General features: G+C 37.9%; 2 protein-coding genes across 4 annotated transcripts in view; one reads left to right on the forward strand and one right to left on the reverse strand.

The window, feature by feature from the left end:
• Nucleotides 1–986: 986 nt before the first annotated feature.
• On the reverse strand, nt 987–21,835 carry HAT1 (histone acetyltransferase 1). Of its 3 annotated transcripts, none has more exons than XM_032693505.1 (11): nt 21,741–21,835; nt 20,749–20,820; nt 18,020–18,095; nt 16,113–16,233; nt 10,577–10,756; nt 10,219–10,340; nt 9,614–9,718; nt 9,173–9,279; nt 6,423–6,574; nt 5,083–5,199; nt 987–1,381 (listed from the first exon to the last, which is right to left on the reverse strand). In XM_032693505.1, exons 1-11 carry the CDS (start codon nt 21,745–21,747, stop codon nt 1,214–1,216), a joined length of 1,227 nt encoding a protein of 408 aa, XP_032549396.1. In that variant the 5' UTR covers nt 21,748–21,835; the 3' UTR covers nt 987–1,213. The 3 variants fall into 3 exon arrangements, with proteins under 3 accessions (XP_032549396.1, XP_032549397.1, XP_032549398.1); XM_032693506.1 differs by having other exon boundaries at nt 989–1,381; nt 21,468–21,750; XM_032693507.1 differs by lacking the exon at nt 21,741–21,835 and adding an exon at nt 21,698–21,718 and having other exon boundaries at nt 989–1,381.
• A 1,989-nt stretch (nt 21,836–23,824) lies between these two features.
• The window catches only part of SLC25A12 (solute carrier family 25 member 12), a 48,790-nt gene continuing 48,666 nt past the window's right edge, over nt 23,825–23,948 (forward strand). Inside the window, exon 1 of the mRNA XM_032692577.1 lies at nt 23,825–23,901. Coding sequence (XP_032548468.1) covers nt 23,890–23,901 — 12 coding nt within the window. The 5' untranslated portion in view covers nt 23,825–23,889. The remainder of the gene's footprint in view (nt 23,902–23,948) is intronic.

Here is a 23,948-nt window from a genome sequence, read left to right on the forward strand (position 1 = left end):
GCTTTCCCACTTCTGTCTTATCACCAACATCCGAACACGTTTAATAAGAAACCAAAACCAATCTAACAAAAACAGACATACTACTACAATCAGGGAAGGTCTTCTAACAATTGTTACTATTGATTAGTATGATAGATTTGAATACTACAAAGATGTATCATATAGACTAGATATCCTAACCCAGAAAAATTAAAATTTCTAAAAAGAATAGAAAATACAACCCCCCCCCTCAGATTCTAAATATTTGAAAAATATTACATTTTCTCCACATCACATCAGTTGATCTATAAATTCCAGTTTCGGAAGCTGGACTTGAATCCCATTAGGACCATGAAACATGGTTAATAAATTTCAATGATTCTTATTCTGATTAAGTCCTCTAAAGTCTGAACTACCAGAAAAGATAACATAATTTATTCCTTTGAGGGAGGACAGACAGGATATTTAAGAATTAACCTCAAGTCTGAGAAGTAATAGATAGCAGAATAGAATCAAGGAACTATATAAAGGCATTTGCTTCCTACAGATTTATGTTTCTTCCACTAGTAGAAGAGCTATCGGAGTTCCTACAAAGTCTTAGCTGGTTCCCCAACTGTGAGGTATTTTCCTGAAAACTATGAACCTGAAAATTTGGGGGTTTGAAAAAGAATGTGCTCAAGGCACTTTAGAGGCTTAAACAGAAAGGGTCTGTTAGCTTATGGCAGCAGGATACACTTTTAGGAAGGTAAAGAGCCTGTACTCAGGAAGCACACCAGCGAGAGCACGGAACCACCCTCGTAACCTGCTTGTGTGACATTACACCCAAGAGAGCACAAGCCCTACGCTGTACAAGAGTATCCAAGCAGAACAGCCAGAGGAGAATCAAATTAGGACACATTTAAGAGATTGCTTAAATTTATATATGAACTTGCTATTCAGGTATCTATTAAGTCTTGGTGCAAAACAGAAGGGTAAAAGAAAATTCATACAACTGAAGTGACACTGTATCTGAGAATCTACTTTGTTTATTTCAGCAAGAAGTGCCCCCAAACCTAAAGTACAACATTTTAAAATCTACAACACAAAAATAGAAAGTATTCAAAATGCACAGAAACACAAGTCACCTTTAATGTGATTAAAACGTCACATGAGATTTTTTGCAGTTAAGTGGCAATTAAGGATGTGCTTTACAACACTGTATAGAAATCTGCAAGTTCCTGTCCAGGCAGGATCCTCACGCTTGTGCAAGTCGTTCTAGGACTCTTCGGTAATCTGAAACAAGCTGTTGGAAGCTCTCTTCTAACTGCTCACGTTGCATGTTTAGGTCTATTTGGTTCAACTGATTAGTCATCTCCTCTGGTCTTAGACACCTTCTCATCTTGGCAAGTTCTCTCTGTTTTTTCTAAGCAATCAAACAAATAGCAGTTTGAACACAACAATCATTATCAAGAATATGGTATTTCATTAAAATTTATTCAGTTTCAGTATCTAGTTCTTTTAAGATGTCCCTAATCCCAAGTAAAGCATTTACAGTGTCTGATTAGTACAACTCTTCTGTTAAAGCCTTATAGTTTCTGTATTACCAATGAACTAGTGAAGTGAAAAATGGTTTTGATTTTTTTTCCTTAACCGAACAGATTAGGTCTAACAATACACCTACTACTGAAGATGTATGGCATGAAAAACTTGACTGCAGAAAAATGACCAGGATATTTAGTTCTACACTGACATTAATCACACTGGTGTGCCACTATGTGGCTGTTCAGCCAACTAATTTCCCCATAACTATCAAAAATTAATTTTAAGCCTCCTGTATACAGAAAAAGCTTCACAAATTCTTACAAATTATTCAAGTAATAATTGTCAGGGACTAGCAGTAACAATGGTGAAATGAAATAAGATTATTTAAAAGCATTAAGTGTATTTGTACAGCAAGAAGATGAGTTCTCCTTGCTGTGTCACATGTGATATTTTTACCTGTTTCTTAAAAACACTTCAAAATGCTTTTGTATTTCCTTTTCCCAGATATACTTTTATACAGCTGATATCTATATCTGAATATATAGTTCTTCAGGTACTTTTAATTCTTCAGTCTTCTCTTGCTTTGTAAAAGCAGAATGTCATTCAACATATCATTAAAAAAAGACATTATGTATGCCTGGCATCTTATCAATAAATCTTTGCAATGCCTATGGAATCAAGAAAATTTCACCCAACTATTTCTACCATCAGTCTCAAAATTAATCTCCTTCTGTTCTCTAATTTTACAATTATCTCTCACAGGAGTATTTATTTTCTTTCTGTGGTTGATGCTGAGGGTCAGGAAGGAGGAGTGGAGACCACAGTAAACTGTAAATGAGTAAGATCAGAAAAGCTTTTATAATCTCCCACAGATTCCACAGATAGGCAAAGTTCAGTTCAGAAAAGGAGATTCTGTACTTAAGTCCTGATAAGGCCTCCAGGCACATTTCTGCCAACAATCAAGAAACCTTTCTTTGTAGAAACAATGTCAAAAGCAGCACAGATGTTCAAGTTTTAGATTCGTGTTAGCTCTACCTAAGCAAAATGTATAAGATACTCAAAACATGTGGTGAGTTGCCCAAATCAAAATAGAGACGAGTACCTTCTGACCAAACTTCTGTCAGTAGAAGAAAACCTTCTTATTCTAAATCTAAGTCTGCGTAATTAACAGGAATATCTGTTTAGATTGTAAGTATTAGCTCTGAAAAAAGGCTGTCAGCTTTTAAATGCCCATTACATCTGATGCTGTAGTGTTAGACCATCTCTAAGTTCCAGATTCCTGGTAAAAAGCAAGCTCCCTTTGCGTGTTTCAGATAACCAGTTGTTCCAATATCCATTTCCCTCCAAATATACTACCAGCATATCCAGGTACACAAGATTCTGAAAACTGCCATCAGTAACATTTTACATGGGCAGTTTCAAGAGGATTCTTAGGGAGCAAGTTACTGGGCTAGGCAGAAAAGTATATTCTGTTGAAGTAGCAAACCCAAAGTATCAGCACAGCAGTGGTATTTACTTCCAACAGGGATGACATGAAGAACAAAGACATGATCAGGGAGACATGTCTACCAGCACAGTCCACTAATATCAAAATCAAATCATCATCAATTAATCAAAAGCAGAGTTCTTCAGAAATGAAGAAATTTCACAAGCTGCTCACCCTCCAACTACCTTAAAGTGATGCTCTGTTCACTAATATAACAAATCTTCTATTTCCTGTATTAGTATTGCTTATACAGAGAGCAACATACCTGCTGTATCAGTCATTCCAATCTAGTGGTGCCATATATATAGAAGTCCCAGTATGTTTAGCAACCTTGCTAATGTGAAGACTTCAATGAGAATAGATATATTACATGTTTTTCCCCCTAAAGTTTCCACATATAGTTTTATTACTGCTACTGTTAGCCAGGAAATAGCTGTAAGATGCAATACCATTTCTACTAAGGTAGTGACAATTTAGAATTATTCTATTATACAGCACTATTAAAATGAAGCTATCATATGCTTCACATAATAAAATGATACCAGTATTAGAGTATGCAGTAATATTCCTGATTGTTTATTAAAGTTTGCTCTCCCTCCCTCCAAATTACCATCTATATATTAAAAGTTAGTTTAATTTTATTTCCGAAAATTTTTTGAAAACAGCACTGTAACTAAAATTTATTGGAAATTGTTTAAAATGAGTGTATGAGTAAGCTGTTTACTAGGTAGAACTATCACAAACAAGATGATTGTTTCAGAACATGAAACTTAAAATCAGGGAAAAAGGTGTTGGTTGCTTTAAGGATTCCTTTGAATCCTCATTGAAATAACAGAAAAATCAGAAATGCAATATTCTAAAGTAGTAATATTGCATATCTAGCAATAGAAAATCCATTAATTATCCGTGCATTTATTGCATGCAAAGACTGAAGTGGAAACACCTGCTGGAAGCAGTAGAATTGAAGCTGCTTATTGGGAATTTTGCATTTCCCCCACAGGACTTCAGTGCTGAGTGAATGAACTGAAACCATGTAATAGTCCTGTTTGCTGAAAAATCACCTTATTTGTAGTGGACACTCATTGAAATTTAACAAATGAGACAAGACACTCATGAAAGAGAAAATGTATTGATTAAGGTTCTGCCACTCAGCATGACATGGTGTTATCTCCAGATCAGACAAGTATTTAATACAGTGCTGGGCTCTCATTTCTGCTAACAGCCCCCATAATCCCAACATGATTACAATCAAAGTTTTGGTATTGTGGTATAACAGGGTAAGTGCTGCTTTAGGAAGGTTTGCAAGCTAATCGAGGTATTCCTCATACTCTTTTTTCAACAGGATTTTGGTTTGCTTAGCAAGTATCTAATTGATGAGAGTAGCTAATGTGCCAGTTATAGCAATAAATCTGGATTTATTTGTGGTCTTTTTTCATCAAGAGTCAAAGACTGATGCCATTAGCAACTAGGATATAATTTTTTCAACCTGTATGTCAAAGGGTCAGTTTATGCAACACAGACCAACTATACTGAAGATCCTGGAACCCATAATTAATAGGAACTAAGAAAATTACTTTGTATCTAGTTTAGTATTTGCTTGAATTTTACTGCTGAAATTACTGTATATTCCATCTGCACAGAGTTCTATGTTGATTACTTCTAGCAAGTTGTTTTGTTAAGACCTAGCTAACAAGTAGAACAGCAACCTTAATTACTACCTAGTCTGCAGTATAAACTTATTACAGCATTTACATCTTCAAATTTTTGGCTTGCCTATTTAAGATATATTTTTAGCCTTTTCAAGAAATTGACAATTTTTTCCCCTTAAACCTACATGGGCATAATGCCACTTGTAGCTAGATACCATAAGCTTAATAGCAACCTCCTGCTGGAATTGGGCAGGAAACAGTCAGGATCTTCAGCACCGCAATGTACGAATGATCTCTTCATCTGTACACGTGCCAGCTGAACACTGCATAACTAATAGTAGTTGATTGGCAACATAATTGGCATCAACTACATTTATGGAAATGAAAGTAAAATCAAGTATAATTAGCCCTGAAAAAAGTATTAAATGATACTTAAGTTATATACACCTTATAGGGGCCAATCAGTCTTCTCTTAACGTCCAACCGGTAGCTCCTGGACTGTTCCGCATCCCCCATATTTGTTGCACGCAATCGGAGAATTTCATAGACTCGTCTTGTGTGTTGCTAATGAACAGAAAGGAGAATAAAAACCACGTCTGAATGAAGAGGTCACTCAACAGAACTCAAAGTGGAGAAATATTGAAATATTAGAGTAATTCCTCAACCTATCAGAAGACAATCAGAGGCATGGACAGAGCCTCTGTCAAATCTATCCTCCTATCAGCTGGGTTAAACGAATAAACATTCTTCTTTTAACTTCAAAACCATTTTCTTCCATGCAGCCAGTGCCCGGTCTCTCTAAGTGTTGCACCAGCTGCAGAGGTGCTTCAAGGACCTACTGTTAATAAACAGCAGAAAGCCCAGAAACCAGAATCCAAAAGTACTTCAAAGAACTGAAGGACTGGAACTAGAGTGACATTAAACAATATCAAACAGTAGCTACTCTGCTAATTTTAATAATCCCCATATACCTACTGCCCTTCAGAAGGCCCCTGAAGTTCTAAATATGAAAATGAAACAAAAATATTTAAAGTTTTCTGTTTACTAGTGAAGAAAATTAATTAGTAAATGGAAAACCAGAAGTGCTTTTGGTATCACTATCTGATAGTATGACATCTGGGGAGAAAAAAACCCCACAGGTTGTATCTGTATGAAAGCAGAATTTAAGACCAAGTATAAATAAGTTGTTTTGTTTGCTATACTAGCATGTTTTTATACCATTAAAAAACCCCAAACCGAACATTTATCCTTTCAGGTTTAAAATACAGAAGGCTTACACAAACTATACCATTTTCATGAACACATCTGAATATGGCTTCACATTCCCCATCCCTCAAGCCTCAAAGTTTTCATTAAACCACATTCGAATACATTTTTTTTATTAAGCAACTCTGCCATTTCACTACTATACTCACAAACGAGTTTAATAACTTACTGAGATTACCAGCAAATTTAATTTTCAATTTACCTGTTCAGTTCTCCAAGTGTTTAGAGTTGCCTTAGTAGCAGTTGCTTACCACTTAGGTGTTTATTCCCAAAGCAACATTATTTACATAAATACACTTGAAAGACATCAAAACCATGTCAAATTCTATTAAAACAACAGACTTTTGTAAGTAAAAAAGGCATTTATCTAAAACCAATAGCTAGGTCTCTCCAGATACATCCTAAAAAACTGTCAAAATAAGCCAGAGTGTGTAAATTCCAAGTCTCCATCTCTAAGTTTATATTGTTATTCTATTATTTTGATAAGAATATGTCCAACTACAATGGTTCTGATTTAGTACCTTATTTATTTTTAATTTTTGTTGAGCTTCCGTCACCATTTCTTGACTGAAACCCTGCATTAACTTTACTGGGGAAAAGCACAGCAAATCTTGACAGAGCTTTACAAGAACAAAGTCTCTTAGCTTCACATAGTTCTCCGATGGATCTTCAGCTAGAAAGAATAAAAAAAGCCTGTCAGCATTATTTGTTTTCTCATCTCTGGAATGTAATTACAAGGAACTGTGGACAACAAAAGCAGATACAGCATTCATCAGTGTAATACCAAGGTTGTGGATTTGATCCCCTTATGGGCCATTCATTTAAGATTTGGACTCAATGATCCTTGTGGGTCCTTTCTGACTCAGATTATTCTGTGATTCTGTGATATAAGCAACTGTGTTGTTTAATTAGTTAATTTTAAGTACTGCTATCAAAGGTTTAGGTGTTTGACAGCAGACATCAAGCAGGTCACTGAAAGAGAAACTTGTAATATTTGTGTATGCAGTACTGTACAGTTTTATATTATGTGCATTTATAAGAAACTGACAACATACACGTTCAATCCCATTTAACTTCTTGGGGAAACAAGACTACTCTGTGTATAACACCTTTTTTTCTATATCCTCTGTCTATTCTATATTTGACAGAGTGGTAGAACTACTAAAACACAAATAAATTAGGTGGACAAAGAGTGGTGAAAATATCCTACTGTACAAAAATAAGCTAGCTGAAGACAGGTATTGACCACGATTTATAGTCTATGTTAGCAAGGAAGACAGGAAAAGGTAGAAAGACCCAAAGGACACGATTATCCAAAATTAAAAGGCTGGAACCACCTAAGCAAAAGCTGATCACAATTTCAAGTTACTTCCATTTTGCTTAAAATGAGAGCATAGCTATCAAAATTGTTGCTTTAAGAAAAAAACACCAAAGTTGAGAACTAGCCTCAGTTAACATCAAAGTGGTCCCATCCACATTGTTCCTATTTATGAACGACATTGTGAATATATTTCTTTCTTCCTTGTTTGTTTAGACAGGCTCACCACAAATAAGTAGCAGGGCCATGTTTCCCCTCAACCCTCATTTTCGCATGAACTAGCCTTGTTGAGTTTATTGCTAACCAGCTTATACCCCACCTGTGTTTTTCTTTAGTTTTGAGGAACACTGTAAATAGTTGAAATTTGCAGGTTTAGGATGATCAAAAAGAAAAAAAAAAGTTACCAAGGACTGGGATAGAAGTTTTTGCTATCTTTGTCCAGCACTGCACAACTATTTTTTTGGTTGGAGGATGCTTATGATGATTGTATCAGTTAACATGTTTTATGCATGACTGGCCTAATCTCATATGGCAAACCTTATAGCACTTACTCTACAAAAGATATTGGAGAAGGTGCACTAAAGTTAACTCCATTCGTTTGAGCTCAGATTAGTTAAGAGAAACATGAGGCAGTTTCTGTACAGTAAGCACTATCAGCATACATTTTGCTTGTGTCAGCATGACCAGGTATAAGCAGAACAAAATATTTGTTGTAAATGTGAAACTCGGAAGTTTTTTAATACATCCTTAGCTCTTTCAAAGAGGTAAACTCTTTTCAGAAAGGTTAAAGGCTTTACTTCTCAATTTTACATGATACATAACTAAATACCCTGCCAATGTCAGGATTGTCCAGCCGAATTTCCTGCTCAAAAGGACAATAAATAATTCTGTAAGAGCCTTGAATGACATGTAGAATATTGTAAACTTTCTCCTGCTTCATTCCATAAAAAAATTAAACCCTGTTTTAGTGCACATTTACTGGTTGCTACAACCCTGTATTTAAGGCACTGAGCCATGCATATGACAAATGATTTATGCAGTACCATGTTAAGACTTTATTCATCCTCAGTTAAAGCTCTGTACTATTAAAAGGAAAAGTAAATGCATGATGCAGATGATTTTCTGTTGCATAAACAAAGTTATACTTCCTTGGGTTCCCATGAACTGGATTAAAATTAAGAGGTGGATTACCTTTTGTTATGATTATGCTGCAAAAATGCATTATGAAGCAAGCAGTCAATTGTGTTTTAATTAGAATGGGGAGTTATTTCTAACCAAGATGAGACTGCACATAGAATTGAATGGTCAAGTTGTGCTTCAACTATATTTCTTCCTATGCTAGACTTGAAACCACAGGACAGATGTCACACTTGTGGCAATTTCTAGTGTTATTTTTGTTATGCACATCCACCCTTTATCCCCTCTGCCATTTCCTCAATAATCTTTTATTTTTAGGCATTTGTGCACACACCTCTAATATCACAGACGCCTTCAGCCAGCAATGTGTGCTCCTAGAGCACAGGTTCTCTATGGACTTTTACTGTCTGTAAAATTTCATCTTGCACACTAATATTAATATGCTATTTTAGTTAGATGAGTGTGTGCCCCCTGAAGTCTGAGTTTTGGCTAACAGAAGGAAGTTGAACAAGGAATTTGACAAAGCTTGATCTCTTGGCAAACTCAGCTGTGTATCTCACAATAAAATGGTTAATTAGCTGGTAATCCGTTCATGCTAGGGATGGAATTTTCCTGGTGTACTGTTCTCTAAGTAAAGTATTTAAGGAGCTACATTATATACACTTCTTCTGTAAACCAGGGTACTATTGATGCTGGACTGAGCAGAAGCTGAATCTTCAAAAGGCTGTGTAATTCTGACAAATGAACACAGAAGTTAGCTTGTGGGCTAACAACCTGTGAATGCTATAAGTTGCTTGTTAAAAATTTAACACAAACCTGTTATATCAAGTACTGTAGGAGAAGACATATAGTATCTATGAACTGTTTCAAGCAGCTGAGCACCATGGCCTTCTCCTTGGAATGGTGGCAAGATCAGCATCTGACTACAGACAAAGAAATGCATTTTCAGTTCAAATTATGCATTTGCAAATATAAAGTCTCAAAAACAAAATGGTATTTCATTTTAGATTAAAGTATGTGTAGCAACCTTAATGTTAAAATGTAATTTTCGACAGGGTCTTAAAACTGTTAAATATTCCAAACTTGTTTGAGATTCCCTCCGCTTCAAGAGGGAAACAATGAAATAAATCAGTGCATAGACAGCTAATAATGGGGATTTTTTTAAACAAATCAACACCATTATAAACAAGTATTGGGAACTTCAGCAGTTCCCTCTTCTGAAATAAAAGGCAAGGCACGAGTTACACCGCCAATTACCTTACACGTGGCCGGGTTTTGTCTGGGTACACATAGTAATTATAGACTGTCATGTAGCCTACGGTCGCAAAGAGCGTCGCTCCATCCTTATTATACTTCTCAAATCTGCAGATAAAACAGAAAGCCAAGCAGGTCAATTACAGTCGCGCTCCCATGCAGTGTCCATTTTCTTTTCCATTCTCCAACTGAATTTTCAGTGTCAGCAAGCTACTCTGTGAGGGCCCAATGGGTACACCTGCTATGTTCTGAATGTACAATTCACTTAATTGGTGTGCAGCAACTTGGATAAATCAGGCCTCTTTACAGCACTTCAGTGCACTTGCCTATTATAAAGATGAATAGGTGGCAAGTAAAAGAAAACACAGGCAAAGCTCATTTTACTGTTTAAGCCTACATTCAGGGCTCTAACGGACAACAGCATTTAATTCAGCTCTATTCTCAGGCTTTCCCAAAGCATAATGGAGGAAAACTCAAGCCTCATAAACAATGGTTTTTCTTTCCTGGGAAAAATATCATTATACTGCTCCAATAATTGGCCAGCCACAATTAAAATGCAGGCTTTGTGGAGGTAATAAGGTCCACTGTTGCTTTAGAACTGTACTTACACTAGAAAGTAGTTCCATCTTTCATCATCTACATCAATAAAGCTAGCAGTTTCAATAAACCACATCAAGAACGTCTGAAGCCTTTCATGATATTCTCGAAAGCCTGGACATGTCATGTCAGCCTAGGGAAAAAGCCAGGAGAAGTCAGGTGAAACCTATCACAGATGTAAGAGGAAAAAAAAATATGCAAAACCTAATTAAATTCTCGGATATAAAAAAGCATGTTTACAATGCTTAATAAATGGATAAAATGATAGTATTTATATACTATAGTTGAATCATTACAGAGAGTGCATCCTTGCAAAATGAAATTGCATTTGGTTGCTCGAAAGCAGAAGTTTAACTTAATTTTTCATACCTTGTATATCTGGTATGTTATATCTTCACCAGCTTCCTCATTATGGATAGAATATGTGTGCAGCAGCATTCCAAAGGGCTTAAAGTTGACCTCCTTCTCCAGCAGAGACACAAAGTCATCTATGTTTGTGCAAAAACCAGGCGGAATGATTTCTCTAATTTTACTTTCAACATCATCTGCCTGCAGATTACAAAAAGGGGCAGGATCAGTGGAAGATGAGAAAAAACCAGCATTGATGTCATTATTGTGCTATAAGAAATGAATATATGAGAGATGATATGGTCTACCAGTAATTAAAAAAAAAAAAAAAGAAGGGAAGCATTTCTGTTGTTTAGCAGTGACCTTCCAGCAAGTAAAGAAGCTGCACTGGTGAAATCAGAAAGGTCACAATCCAGCCACTGTAAGCATCAAAAAGCTCTTGGTTACAGCATAAGTTAATGAACACTATTATGTTTAGAGATTGCTACACTTGTCCAAGTTTGTCTAAGAGTGTTGATAGCTATTCTGTATGTGGAGCACATTCAGAAGCTAAGACATTCCAGACAGCAATTCTCCAAGACTATGCTATGCAACACAGCCTTGTAGAATTCAGGTTCCCAAACAAGCAGCTTGCAATAACTACTAGGTAATGCAGAACTAAGCAGAGAAACAGGCACAAAGATCAAAAATGTTAGCTCCCAAACAGAAAAGTGACAGCTAGCACACTCTTGCATTCTTGTGTCCCCCTGCTTGAAATGCCTGTCTACAGGATCAGCTGCAAAACACATTACAAACTCAGACAACCACATCCCCCATTCTAATAAAAGACAGTTTTGAAAACAAAGTTTGACACAAAATAGTACAATTTAAGAATACTGTCAGCAAATCTGACCTGTAGTCTAACATACTGTGGAAGACAAAATATTCTGACACCAAAATTTAATTCAGAGATTTCACTTTGGTTATCTGAAAAGTCAGAGACTATCAGCTGAGCAGACTTCATAATCCTTTTCAGACCCCCAGAAGACCACTTGATTGAATACATTTACTACTTCTTTTTAACCATGAATATTTGATGAAGTTTCACAATAACGTATTACTGCTTCTCACCAGGCAATAAAACTTAATGAATTGGTCTCAACTTAACAAAACCGTTCTCCTCAATACAACCCCTAAAAGCCTGACATTACATTCAACAAAATGAGCTTACATTCAATTCAAACTTTCCTCTAGACAATGAATCCAGGTTTTTACTTAATGGAGTTTGCCGTGAGTTCAGCTGTAATGTTTGTATTGTATCTATTTCCACAAGGACGGACACAAGAACACTTTGTGTTAACTTACTAAGCAGCTCTTTCACACCGTTTACATGCATGATGGGTATTAGTTCAAAACCAAGACCCTTGCTACTTAGCATTCAAAACAGGGAAATTAAGATGCTTAGAACAAAATACACTACAAAAGGCTAATACAACATGCTACTAATTCCTGTCCTTTCAACCACAGGCCCTTAAGTAGAAGCAATGCACCTGCAAATGAATAGCACTTTATCATTCAGTTACAGTTTTATTGTAGAGAAAGATGGATTTAGCTCAGCACAAACAAGTTTTATTCTTAATGGTTTGGTACTACCAACATTTATATTTATATTTGGAGAGAGAGCTATTAAGCAGTTAAAATACAGCTCTACAATACTTGGTGTAAGAACCAAGTTAAAACATGTACAGTCTTTACATCCATTTCATTCTCAAAACAAAGATAATTTATTGGAGCCTTTGCTATTCTTCACAGACCAATATTAACTAAAACATTTTCTTTACACTTACTGATTTAAGTGCATTACATAAAATCAGCCATTTTTTCAGAATCAATGAAATACATTAAAAAACATATTTATATGGAATACATTTTAGAAATTACTTTTTTGTTTAAACCATGCAAATGCACTGTTTAAGCAGATCTTAGTCTGCACTGCTTACAGAGCTGTAGGGAACCACAACTAAGAATCCATAGTGACTCATTTTATATAGTTGAAATAGGCATGTAAAAATAACCTAGAATTAAAACAGTATTTCCAAGCATCAGTTCAGTATCTCAGGCTATGTGGAAGCTATCTAAAAAAAGTGAACATACAGTATGAGGTACCATATAAATAATGATTAAGTAATTTTGCTTCCCTTCATATTTGTAACTTTCTTCATTAATGGTGAGCCAAACTTTCATGTGCTGAAAGCCTGTAAGATAACACATCCATCACTGGCTGCCACCAAGGAAAAATCTTACTTTCAAAAAAATAGAAAGGATTAAAAGATGAGAGAGACTTAGCAGATAAAGCACCAGATAATACTTCTTGGTTCTATATGACTAAAACATATTTTCACCTATTGCCTCCTAAAAATTCTCTCCCCTTGAAATGGGATCTGACATAATTGAAGAAATGAAAATATAGTCTTTAGTTACTTTTAGGGTTAACAGGATTTCTCAGAGCAAATCCCAGAATCCTCAGTTGGAGTGGTGGCAGAAGTTTAAGTGATCCAATTTTCAATTAGCAAGTCCTGGAATACTGGAATCTTGACATATCAACAACATAAAAAATAATGTTTCATTAACACCTGTACTTTTTAACAGAAACATTAATTACTTTGTAGGCCCTTTCCAAACCCTTCTGAGGTGCTCATAATCCAAAGACCTACCAGAATTTGTTTACTGCCTTCCCTTGTGTATTTCCTTGCTATTGTTGAGAGGTTAATTTCACTCATATCTTACCAACAGGAATGGATGCATGCAATGACACATAAGTTTCTCTTCAGAAAAACAATCCTGTTGACTACTCCAACAATGTTTAACATAGGCAAAGCCACATACAATGAAGCAATGCAAAACCCTGAATTAAGCCAGCCAAGAATTGTTGAGCTTTCGGTTCACAGAAATGCTGCCTGTAATGTATAACAACCTTCATAATCAGAATCATGTGTGGTGATGACAGGGAATTTGGTATAGGCTTGTAATTACACTTGATTTCTAGTAGGACTGTTTAAATGGGTAATGTCTTTGTACATTGCATTTGAGTCTGGATAATTTTAATATAGAGATTATTCTTGTACTAGCAGGTAGCTATGACATTTGTATACCATGTAGATGCTGTTTCAAAGTGACTGAATTTAATTATAGAAGCATATTTAAAAGCTGAATTTCTCTAACAATTACATGCAGGTATTTCAGTGGGGAGCAATGGAGTGATCAGCAGTATTACATGAAAGAAAGAAAAGTATGCCAATATTAAAATAACACTTTCATTAACTTTTGTATCAAAGTCTATAAACGTATAGACTAGTTGCAAAGCAAGATATATAGAGTTTAGTGAAATACATTTCCTCCACCCTATCATAAAATGCAGATGAAAAGGAAAATGTTGGAACAGCTGCAAATCTCAAAGCAGCAATACAGAGGTCAATGCTATTAATATTTACACTAGAAGAAAGCAGCTTCTCTTCAGATATTTGAAAGAATCAACTTCACCCAAGGGAAAATTCTGTCTATTTTCATTAAACGAAGTGCCAACTTCTGTTCAAAACACAATCATACTCTGCTGAGCCTTCCTCAATAAAGATGGAGCTAAACCATGTTCAGATGTATAAATATGACTGGAGTTCTGTCTCTTGACATTTCAGGACCGTATCTTTTCCTCATGTTCAAAAACATCTTGGAGAAAAAAAAAAAGAAGAGGTATTGGGATAAGTATTTCTGTCAGTCCCTAGCAGGGACTGTAGCAGCTGCTTTAGCAATAATCAAACCAAATTTAATATCACAGAATAAAACCACCTGCCATTGAATGGGCTTGTATGGGTATTTAGATACAAAATCCTAAGCTGTGAATAACTTTGTGGAGCATTAAAACCAACATCTTATTTGTAACCAGTTATGTTAAAGGCAGAAACTGCTGTCCTTTCCTAAACACCATCTATTCACAGCACAAAAATTATCTGTCATGCATGGTGGATAATCTGCCTCTTAGTATAATTATCCTCAAGGAGCAGAGATCAGCAAACAAACAGTTAACTCAGAAAAATAAATGTTAATGTGCATTCAAATTAACATCCTGCTGTAATGACAGCTTATGTTTTAATCTCTGCAAATGCATTCATACTTTAAGGTGGTTAAACTGATGGCAAATACAAATGAGAGCAAGATTGATTACAGCCATGTCTTTTTTTCTACACAGGTTTAGATACAGCAATATGAGCAGCCTATTTGAATGTATAGTGTTAGTAACACCAAGGAAAGCATAGAGTGAGCAACCACATTCTTCCCATCCAGTCAAAGCCTGTAAATGCTCTGAAAAGTACAGAGAAGCCTCCCTCAAAATGATCCTCTTTTTTGTCTTCACCTCAATCCCTTAATCAATTGGAGGAATAATTCTGCATAGGAAACAGGGCTTGAAAAAAGCAATGATTCTGAGCAATTAAAAGTTTCAGTATGCTTAGGACAAGACAGACCTTGTTTACCTTGCCTGTACCTCCAGAAAAGTAAAGTGGGTTTCCATTTGTACAGAAAATAGACTGTCAGTAAAAAGGTGCTATGGTGTGAATTCCTGTTGTGATAATTATGAAATTATACTGGTGAAAGGTTGGACCATTTGATTTTAATATGTTTACTACATCGCCAACAGCTTTCCTTTTTACCTTATTTCCAAAAAACTTCTTAAGATTGAAGAACATGACCTTTCACTCCTAAGATATGTTGCTCTAGCCTTGAAAGTATTTCAGATATTGTCCAGGCACTTAGCCTGTTGAACTAAGTATATTCTAAAACACCTTCAGAATAAAGAAGGACAAACCTTTAAAATTCACTTACCAAAGTAATTCCAATGTATTTCTCCCTTTACAATAGGCCTCTCCTTGCAATTATTTAAATAAACTCCAATGAACTTTGAGCTTAAATACAGCTCAGAATATTCTCAGAATATTCTGAGAGCATATAGACAGTACGAGAGAAAATAAATCTTTTCTACAGGTATTCTATAAGCTCAGAAAACCTGTAGGGAAAAATAGGAAAAACAAACAAAAAACCCTGCAGATAACTGCAGATAACTGTATATCATATTTCTTTAAGATGTAAAGCACACATGATACCTGTCCACAAGTTTATAATCTCTCTTCTGCCTTACTTGTCCTCCACATTTAAAGAGACACACATACCACATCATGAAGTGCTTACAGGAATCTCCTTTTCCTTCTTACTGAATTCTCTGGACTCAGTTAACGTGAAATACAGACTTGTCAAGTAGAGGGGTTTTCTGTGGAATTGGCTTTGGTATTAGCACTTCATGTCTCACTGTACTGCTTGACACAATTTTGATGGCACTGGAGTCAAAGAAGGGGAAAATGTACAGATGAAGTCCAAAGCTCTTTTACAGCTTAGCAACAAAGGAAGCTTTTTTGTTTACTGTTAAATTAAACCATGTTTTGGTGGTATATTACTAAACCTAGAATTCCTGTCCATGCCCAAGTAAACCTTCTAAATGTCATGTCAAAGGTAGAAGCACACCTGCACTTACCTCCACACAGTCAAACTTCTCGTTTACTTTCGATGTGTATTCAATGCGGAAGAACGTCGACAGGTTACCAGCGATGTAATACAAAAGGATCTTCAGCCCCTTGTAGCCAAAAGCAATTTCACTGAGAAAGAAGAAAAGAACAATCAGGAACTCTACACAAAGCAAAATATTCACATCACAGTGCTTTCATCTCACTGGAAGTTCACATCATCTTTCCCAGTAAGGTAAAGTAAGCTTCCCAATAGGAAAAGGGAATCAAACTGGATGTGCACTATCCAGACAGAGACAATGACTTAAACTATTGCTACTGTGTTGCTCCTCTAGTGGAGAAATACAACATGTTTCTGAACTCAGCAAGGCAATGGCTCTGCCCTTACTGTAACAGCTCAGGAGAGATACAGTTAATACCTGAAATAGCTAATACTGTGTTTATGTTTTTTCAATAGCTTTAACTCCTTAACAGGTATTTATATGAGTCGATCAATAACATTTATTAGAAATTACTTTGCAGTGTAGTATAACATTTTGGAATAAACTACTGCAATTTATACTGTACAAAACACAGATAATGAGACATAGCAATATGTGGACAGTTTTTGGTTGAGTTTCTATTTAGTTATCCAATGTCACCAGAACTGAGTAAATGCAAAAAAAAATATATATAATACAAAAGCCTTTTCTACACTTTGAAAATATGAGTTGCCTGAATACAAACCCTATATTCTTATGAAGTATAGAGAATTGTTTTTCTAGCAAAAACCTTGATAAAACAGTAGTGTTCACAAAGTAACAGGTCAATTTTTGTTATTTTAAAGCATAGCTGATTTTTTTTTTACTGGGATTTTTCTTTTATGATAGCACATTCATAATTTAAAACTTGAAATAGAAGTTCCAGAACAAGAATTTGCTTGTTAGTTATACTAACAGATTGGAGAGTTCTCCCATTACTAGAATTATAATTATTGTCAATAATAGCTGCAATAGATGTGTAATAGTGTAACTAATTTATTACAATTTATATACATAGTTAATCGTAATTGGAGTACTCAGAATGCTTTTAAAAAGGAAGTGGAAACTAAGAAACATAACTATTTCAAGAAGTCCACGGAAACATACATCTGGATTTTCCTTAGTAGGTTGGGTTTGTTGTTGTTCTTGATCTTTTTTAACTATGGTCAGATTGTTGAATATCACTCTACTGAAAATATGAAATGACACTTCAGCACTAGGGACAGAGTGGCTGACTTCCCTACAGTACTAATTAAGTCAGCATACTCTAAAAAGAAGAAACAATACTTTTCTACTTTGACTTTAGTAAGGATTTTGACACCATTTCTAAAGCATTCTTTTGGACAAACTGGCTGCTCATGGTTTGGACATGTGCACTGTTCACTGGGTAAAAACCTGGATGGATGGCCAAGCCCAAAAAGTGGTGGGGAATGGAGTTAAATCCAGCTGCAGCTGGTCACGAGTGGTGCTCCCCTGGGCTCAGTGCTAGGGACAGTCCTGTTTAGTATCTTTATCAATGACCTTAATGAGGGCATCAAGTGCCCCCTCAGTCGGTTTGCAGACAACACCAAGTTGGGTGGAATGTTGAGCTGCTGGACTTGGGTCACAACAACCCCACTACAGCACAACAGACCTGGGGAAGAGCAGCTGGAAAGCTGCCCAGCAGAAAAGGACCTGGGGGTGCTGGTCAACAGCAGCTGAACATGAGTCAGTGTGTGCCCAGGTGGGCAAGAAGGCCAACAGTGTCCTGGCCTGTACCAGCAATAGTGTGGTCAGTAGGACTAGGGCAGTGATTTTCCTCCTGTACTCAGTATAGCAGGATTTCTTGTTTTCTAACAATTTGGAAGCAACTCTTCCCTTCTGGACCTATTAATTTGACTATGGAAACTTTAACTTACTCATCTCCAAACACTTGATGGCTGTACTCTGGATTAAATGTTGTGTTGTCATCCTCCAAATCCTCAGGAAAGCGAACTGAGGAGGGGGGAAAGAAAAAAAAAAAAAAAAAAGAAAAAAAGAGCATGACCAAGTCATCAGCTTTGGTTTGTTTACCCACAGATGCCCTGGTAGCTGTTCATGCATTCTTCTGCACAGACAACTTCAGTTAAGAAACTATCTCCATTAGGCTGACACACAAATGAAATGACATCCTGTACAATTCAGGTGCATGTTGTTTGATCTGAGGATGTCAAATCATTAATCAGAATAAAACTGAGAAATTGCCACAGATGCATACATGTATATGTTTCATACATGTATCTCCTGAATATTCTTTATCTTTATCTTGAACACTGAGGACACTGCCCAGCTGGCTATTCCTGCAATAAGCACATCAATCATGTAATCAATGTTGCCTTCTTCTGTCGTTCTTCTCCTAGACGCAGGTGAGAACACTTCACTGTAGATGATTTTCATGGAGAGATGACTGGAAAGGAATGTTTATGTGCATTTATATTCATGTCAAAATTTTGGAGAATCAGCGTGGATACATACAAAACAGCTGCAACGATATTAAACTGGTACTTGTACCAATATTACCAAAACACTTAGTGATTTTTTTTCTTCCTGGTTCTTTACTTTTCTTCAAAGTCTAGTAATAAACATGGCTTTCTCTGGTAATGTAAAAACATTCACTATAATGGCATCTATTCAAACTCAGCAACTTACTGAACAAGCATTTTATTCATGCTTATGGAATTACAGCAGTTGCTCCACAGCAATTATGATAGAAGTTCTTCCATGATTAAACATATGATTTATTAGTGGATGGAATTAGAGATTAAAGTAGGATTTTCTAGGAAAAAAATTTAAAATAATGAGAAACTTGATTCCTAAACATTCTGTGTATTTGCAGTTTAAAAAAAAACGCCTAGAATTGGAAGGGCTGTAACTCTTAACTTAGGTATTAAAGATACAGTTCAGTCATGCTAACAAAGTACAAGTAGCTCAAAATAACTGTTACAGTTTTAATGCTGAATGAGTTGATATTGCATTACCATGAGTATGCAATGTTGCAAGAGTTAATATTGCTATTACAGCTTTTTTTTAAAGCATGTGGAATAATGAACTACAGCTTCATTGCTGCTTTACTCCAGTAAAACCAGAGACAAAAAGTTTTTTTCTGATAATATTAGAGAGGAATTATTCAAAGAGAAAACTGTGAATGAGGAGTGTCCAAGTGTCAAGATAAAAGTCTGACTCTCTCAAAAGCAAAGGAGATGGTTGCTTTTGCCTTCTCAGGTTTAATTCGAGAGTAACAGATTTGAGGTAAAGTAGCAAGTGTTAAAAGAAAGCAAGCAAAGGTGAAACAAAACAAAAACCAAAGATCGATTCTCAGACGAAATTAAGACCCTGAAGATGATAGTGTATGACTGCTTTTATATCCCATGAAAAACAGGTAATGAATGTTTGGTATTTTTTTAAATGGTATAACTTTGTAGCATCTCATATCTTCCTCTTAACACAATTTGTATGTGGAACATCTAAACTCCCTGGAAGAAAAAAAGTGAAAAATTTTAGCTGAAATAGGCAACGGGTACCTTAATTAAAAACCTGATATAGTAGCTCCTTGGATTTCTAGACAAATTTCACTCAGATGTCATTATCTCTAATTCTTTGTCTTTAGAAAGGTGGAAGAGAAAAATAGAACATTCAGTCTACTATTTGAAATAATGTTTCAGAGTAAGAGAAATATTCACAAATACAGTGGCTGAAAAACTTAAGTATTTTGCTTATAACAACATTTTGGCTCACAAGTCACTGTGTATTGAAAATGCTACTAAGCTGTACAGAACAGATTGCTAATAGTTCTGAAAAGTGCTTAACAAGTTTATTACTTCAACTTCCTTAATAAATTAAGGTATATGTACTGCTCAAGGGAACAAATAGTTGAGGGGTTGTAAAGATTAAAAATTAGACAGATACACCTTATTCTTCAAGTTATTACAGCTGCACGTAAGTTTAAGATATAAGCAAGTCCACCAAGAGTTCTGTAATTCTGACTGTATTTTAAGCATCCTAGTAAGCAAATTGGCTAAAGAGAGCAATAAACAGTTCTTGAAAGACTGGTATATTTTCTCTTCAGATTTTAAACAAATTTCACTAAAAATGTCTTGTGTAATCCACATGTCAACGGGGAAGGGCAGCAAAAACCCCAACCCAACAACACTTTTTAGCCTTTTATCCCCCCCCCACTTCTTATCAAAGAAAGAGGAAAGGGAAAGATGTTAAAAGTATATAATTAGATATTTGTAACCCTAAAGAAATTAGTTCTGCTGCTATGGTCACCATGAAGTCAACACATACTTAGGACTACACCATGTCACAAGGATTGCAGAAGCAAAGAATTTAACAAATGCTTCAAGAAAATAAGATGATGTAATTCCAATGCACTCTGGTAACATGGCAATAAAGTGCTGATTATCATGCAGAGATAGGATTGAATTTCTACAGTTCTACTTGTATTCCAGTAGTCTCAGCAAACTAGACCATGTATTTCTTTCTTGAGTTGCATGCTCACATTAACAAGGACATATTAATACCTGGGTGAATTTAAGTATAAGAACATTTCTTAGGAAGGTACTGATACTCCAATATCAATTGTACAGCATTTAAGAAGGGACATTACCTAGCTTCAGCTGAATTGCTTCATTTGTATTACACTTGTATTCAGCCAGCTTCTTCTCCATAGCAGTAAGTCCTGAAGAAAAAGTTGGGTTTTTTAAGGTTTAAGAGGTGTTCAGTCACTATTACTCAAAGATCATATTAGAAAAAGGGTTGTAAAAACTACAGAAAACACACAACACAAACCCACTGAACAAGTAAGATTAAGAAAAGCTACAATATGCTACAATGTGGTAACATGGAGAACATAGAGATTTATCTTAAAACACTTCTCTGGAACTATAAACAAGAACTAGAAAACAGACAAGCATCTCTCCATTTAGTTTTGAGAATTAAAGACATTACCATTAAATTAGCAAGTGTTACAAATTATTACCAATTAAACATGTATTTTAAAATGTAAGTATGAAATTAAGAATTCAATCTAACATGTTATTTAAAAGAAACTGGTTAAGTAACACGTATTAAGTGTTTGCATTAAGTCATTTTCACAAACAAGTGTTCGTGAACTGCAGTGGCATGTAAACCACCGGCAATTATTTGGCTACCACTGCTCTTCCAGAGCGGATGTGGGAGAAAAAAGCAAGCCAACTGCATTTAGTCTGTTTTCCAAAGCAGAATCCAGGACAGAAGACATTTCACTGATGGCATTTTCCAAGTGCTTTACGAACACAGCCTCCCTTCACTCCAGAAGTATCACCAGAAAGCTCTGATATAGCTTACTTCAGTCAGTGAACTTGGGAGTAAAAACAGTTTCGGGCTTTTAATTCCCTGCCCACTCCCAAGAAACTCGCGGACAAGGAGATATACTCCGGCTCAGCACTACCGAGCTCGGGGGCCATGAGCCCGAGGACGCCCCGCAGCAAGAGCACGACCAGGACAGCCGGGGGACAGAGACACGGCCGGCAGCAGAGGCAGCCGCGCTCCCCTCCCTCACACCCCGTACCGTGGACCGTCCCTGCCGCCTGCCGCCCGCCGCCCCCGTCCCTGCCTCACCCGCCATGTCCGAGCGGCCCGCGCAGCGCGAACCAACCCGCGCGCCCGCCCGCCGGAAGTAAGCGCGCGCGAACGCGCTTCCGCTTCCGCCCGCCGAAAGCGGGCCAGGAGCCAATGGCTGTGCCGCGCGGCCCGCGCGACTCGCGCGCATGCCCAGCGCTGCCTCGAGCCCTGCGCTCGCGCGCTCGCTCGCCTGCCCGGCCCCGCCTCGCCCCGCCCCGCCTCGCCCCGCCCCGAGGGAGAGCGCATGCGCAATGCTGGCGGCGCGGGCTCGCACGTGTCCCAGCCCCGGTGTGACGGGAACGTCCGCACGCTCGGCCGAGCGCCCTTCGCCTCAGCGCCTCCCGCACGCACCGAGCGCACGGCCCAGCGCCACGGGCACGCTGCAGCCGAGCAAACAACCAGAGCTTCAGCGTTAGGAAATAAATAAATAAAAACCCGTGTGCTGAACCGCTTGTTACAGCCACCGCGTAGGGGATATTTCTGCCATTTTCTTTTAAGGGATTGGTTTTTGATGCGCTTATAAACACAGATTGTTACTCTGTGTGCTGCTTTGGACTGGGATAGAACGACTACTTTTCTTCCCAGTGGCTGGTGTGGGGCCAGTGGTGGATTTGTGCTGAACACAGGGTTGATAATACAGAGTTATTTCTGTTATTGCTGAGCAGGGCTTGTGCAGAGCCAAGGCCTTTTCTGCTCTCTTGTGCTGCCACACTGGCAGGGAGGGGAGGTGTGTGCATGGGAGGCTGGGAGGAGACACAGCTGGGACAGGTGACCCCAACTGACCACAGGGATATTCCAGACCATATGGCGTGCTTGGTATAGAAAGTGGGGGAAAGAAGGAGGAAGGGGGGATGTTTGGAGTGATGATGTTTGGCTTACCAAGTGGTTATACATGGTGGGGCTCTACTTTCCTGGAGATGGCTGAACACCTGCCTGCCATGGGAAGCAGTGAATTAATTCCCTGTCTGACTTTGCTTGTGTGCATGGCTTTTGCTTTCCCTATTAAACTGCCTTTATCTCAACCCACGAGTTTTCCAGCTTTTACCCTTCCTGTTCTCCCCCCAGTCCTGCTGATGGGGAAGTGAGTGGCTCTTGTGGGGCTTGGCTGCTGGGTGGGTTAAACCACAACACTCTGCAATTAGTATATATTTATGGACTTGCTGAGCAAGACACTCTAGTGGTCAGATGCTTATCAAATGCCTATCAGATGCCTATCAAATAGGCAGATTTCTATCAAAACTGTTCTTGCTGTCAGTTGTGACATAGCATGTGAACTCTGAGTTATATTCAGAGAATTTTTGTTGACCTATAGCCAAGAAAAGTTCTGTTTTCTAGAGAAAATTAGTTGTTTTAAACTTAAGAAAAGTGACTCGTTTTGTGACCACTATTATAAACTGTCAACTACTGTATTGTAGTTTTATATCTCGCTGTGCTATTTGACGTGTACCAGAATCTGCCCTTTTTATATTTTCCAGTGGCATGTGATAAAAGACACCTTGTTGGGGCCTTGAAATAATACAGCAAGACAGAACATGTAGTATTAGTTAAGCCAGGTTTTACAAGCACTTACTGTGATGGAACTGTCCAAATGAAACATGAACTTGTCCTTTCTTGTGGCTGTGGCCTGTATGCTTTTCATTTTGAGATATAACACGAGTGTGCTCTACTGCTAAAGACCCTGTCAGAAGTTACTGAATCCCAGCCAGGACTGATAACTTTGCCTCTGGTTCCTTTGTTTGAAATACAGGGCTACTACTAATTTGCAGCCAAGCTGCCAGAACATCAGTCTATGAACTTGGAACCAACAGGTCAGCTGACCCTTGGGAGAGCAGCTGCATCTGTCACGCCAGAAATGAGATTCAGCATCGTTTACAGAAGCTCGGGTTTGCACTGTGGAAGTGCTGCCGGCAGCCCCCAGCAGGACCCGCACCCGCGGCGCTGGTGCCTCGGTGGGGGCAGACACGGCCCCCAGACGGCTCCAACGGCGGTGTCCGGCACCGGCCGCCGAGGGCAGCGGGCAGGGCCGGGCCGGGCCGGGCGCGGCGCTCCCCCCACAGCGCTGCGCTGAGGCAGCGGCTGCTGCGGCGGCGCGGCGGGCGGGCGGCTCCTCCTCCTCCCCGTCCTCCTCCTCCTCGGCGGGCGCAGCATGGCGGTCAAGGTGACTCTCCCGCTCCGCCGCTTGTGGCAGGAGGAAGCGGGCGGACC

Source organism: Chiroxiphia lanceolata, chromosome 7 (genome assembly GCF_009829145.1).
Source record: "Chiroxiphia lanceolata isolate bChiLan1 chromosome 7, bChiLan1.pri, whole genome shotgun sequence".
NCBI lineage: Eukaryota > Metazoa > Chordata > Aves > Passeriformes > Pipridae > Chiroxiphia > Chiroxiphia lanceolata.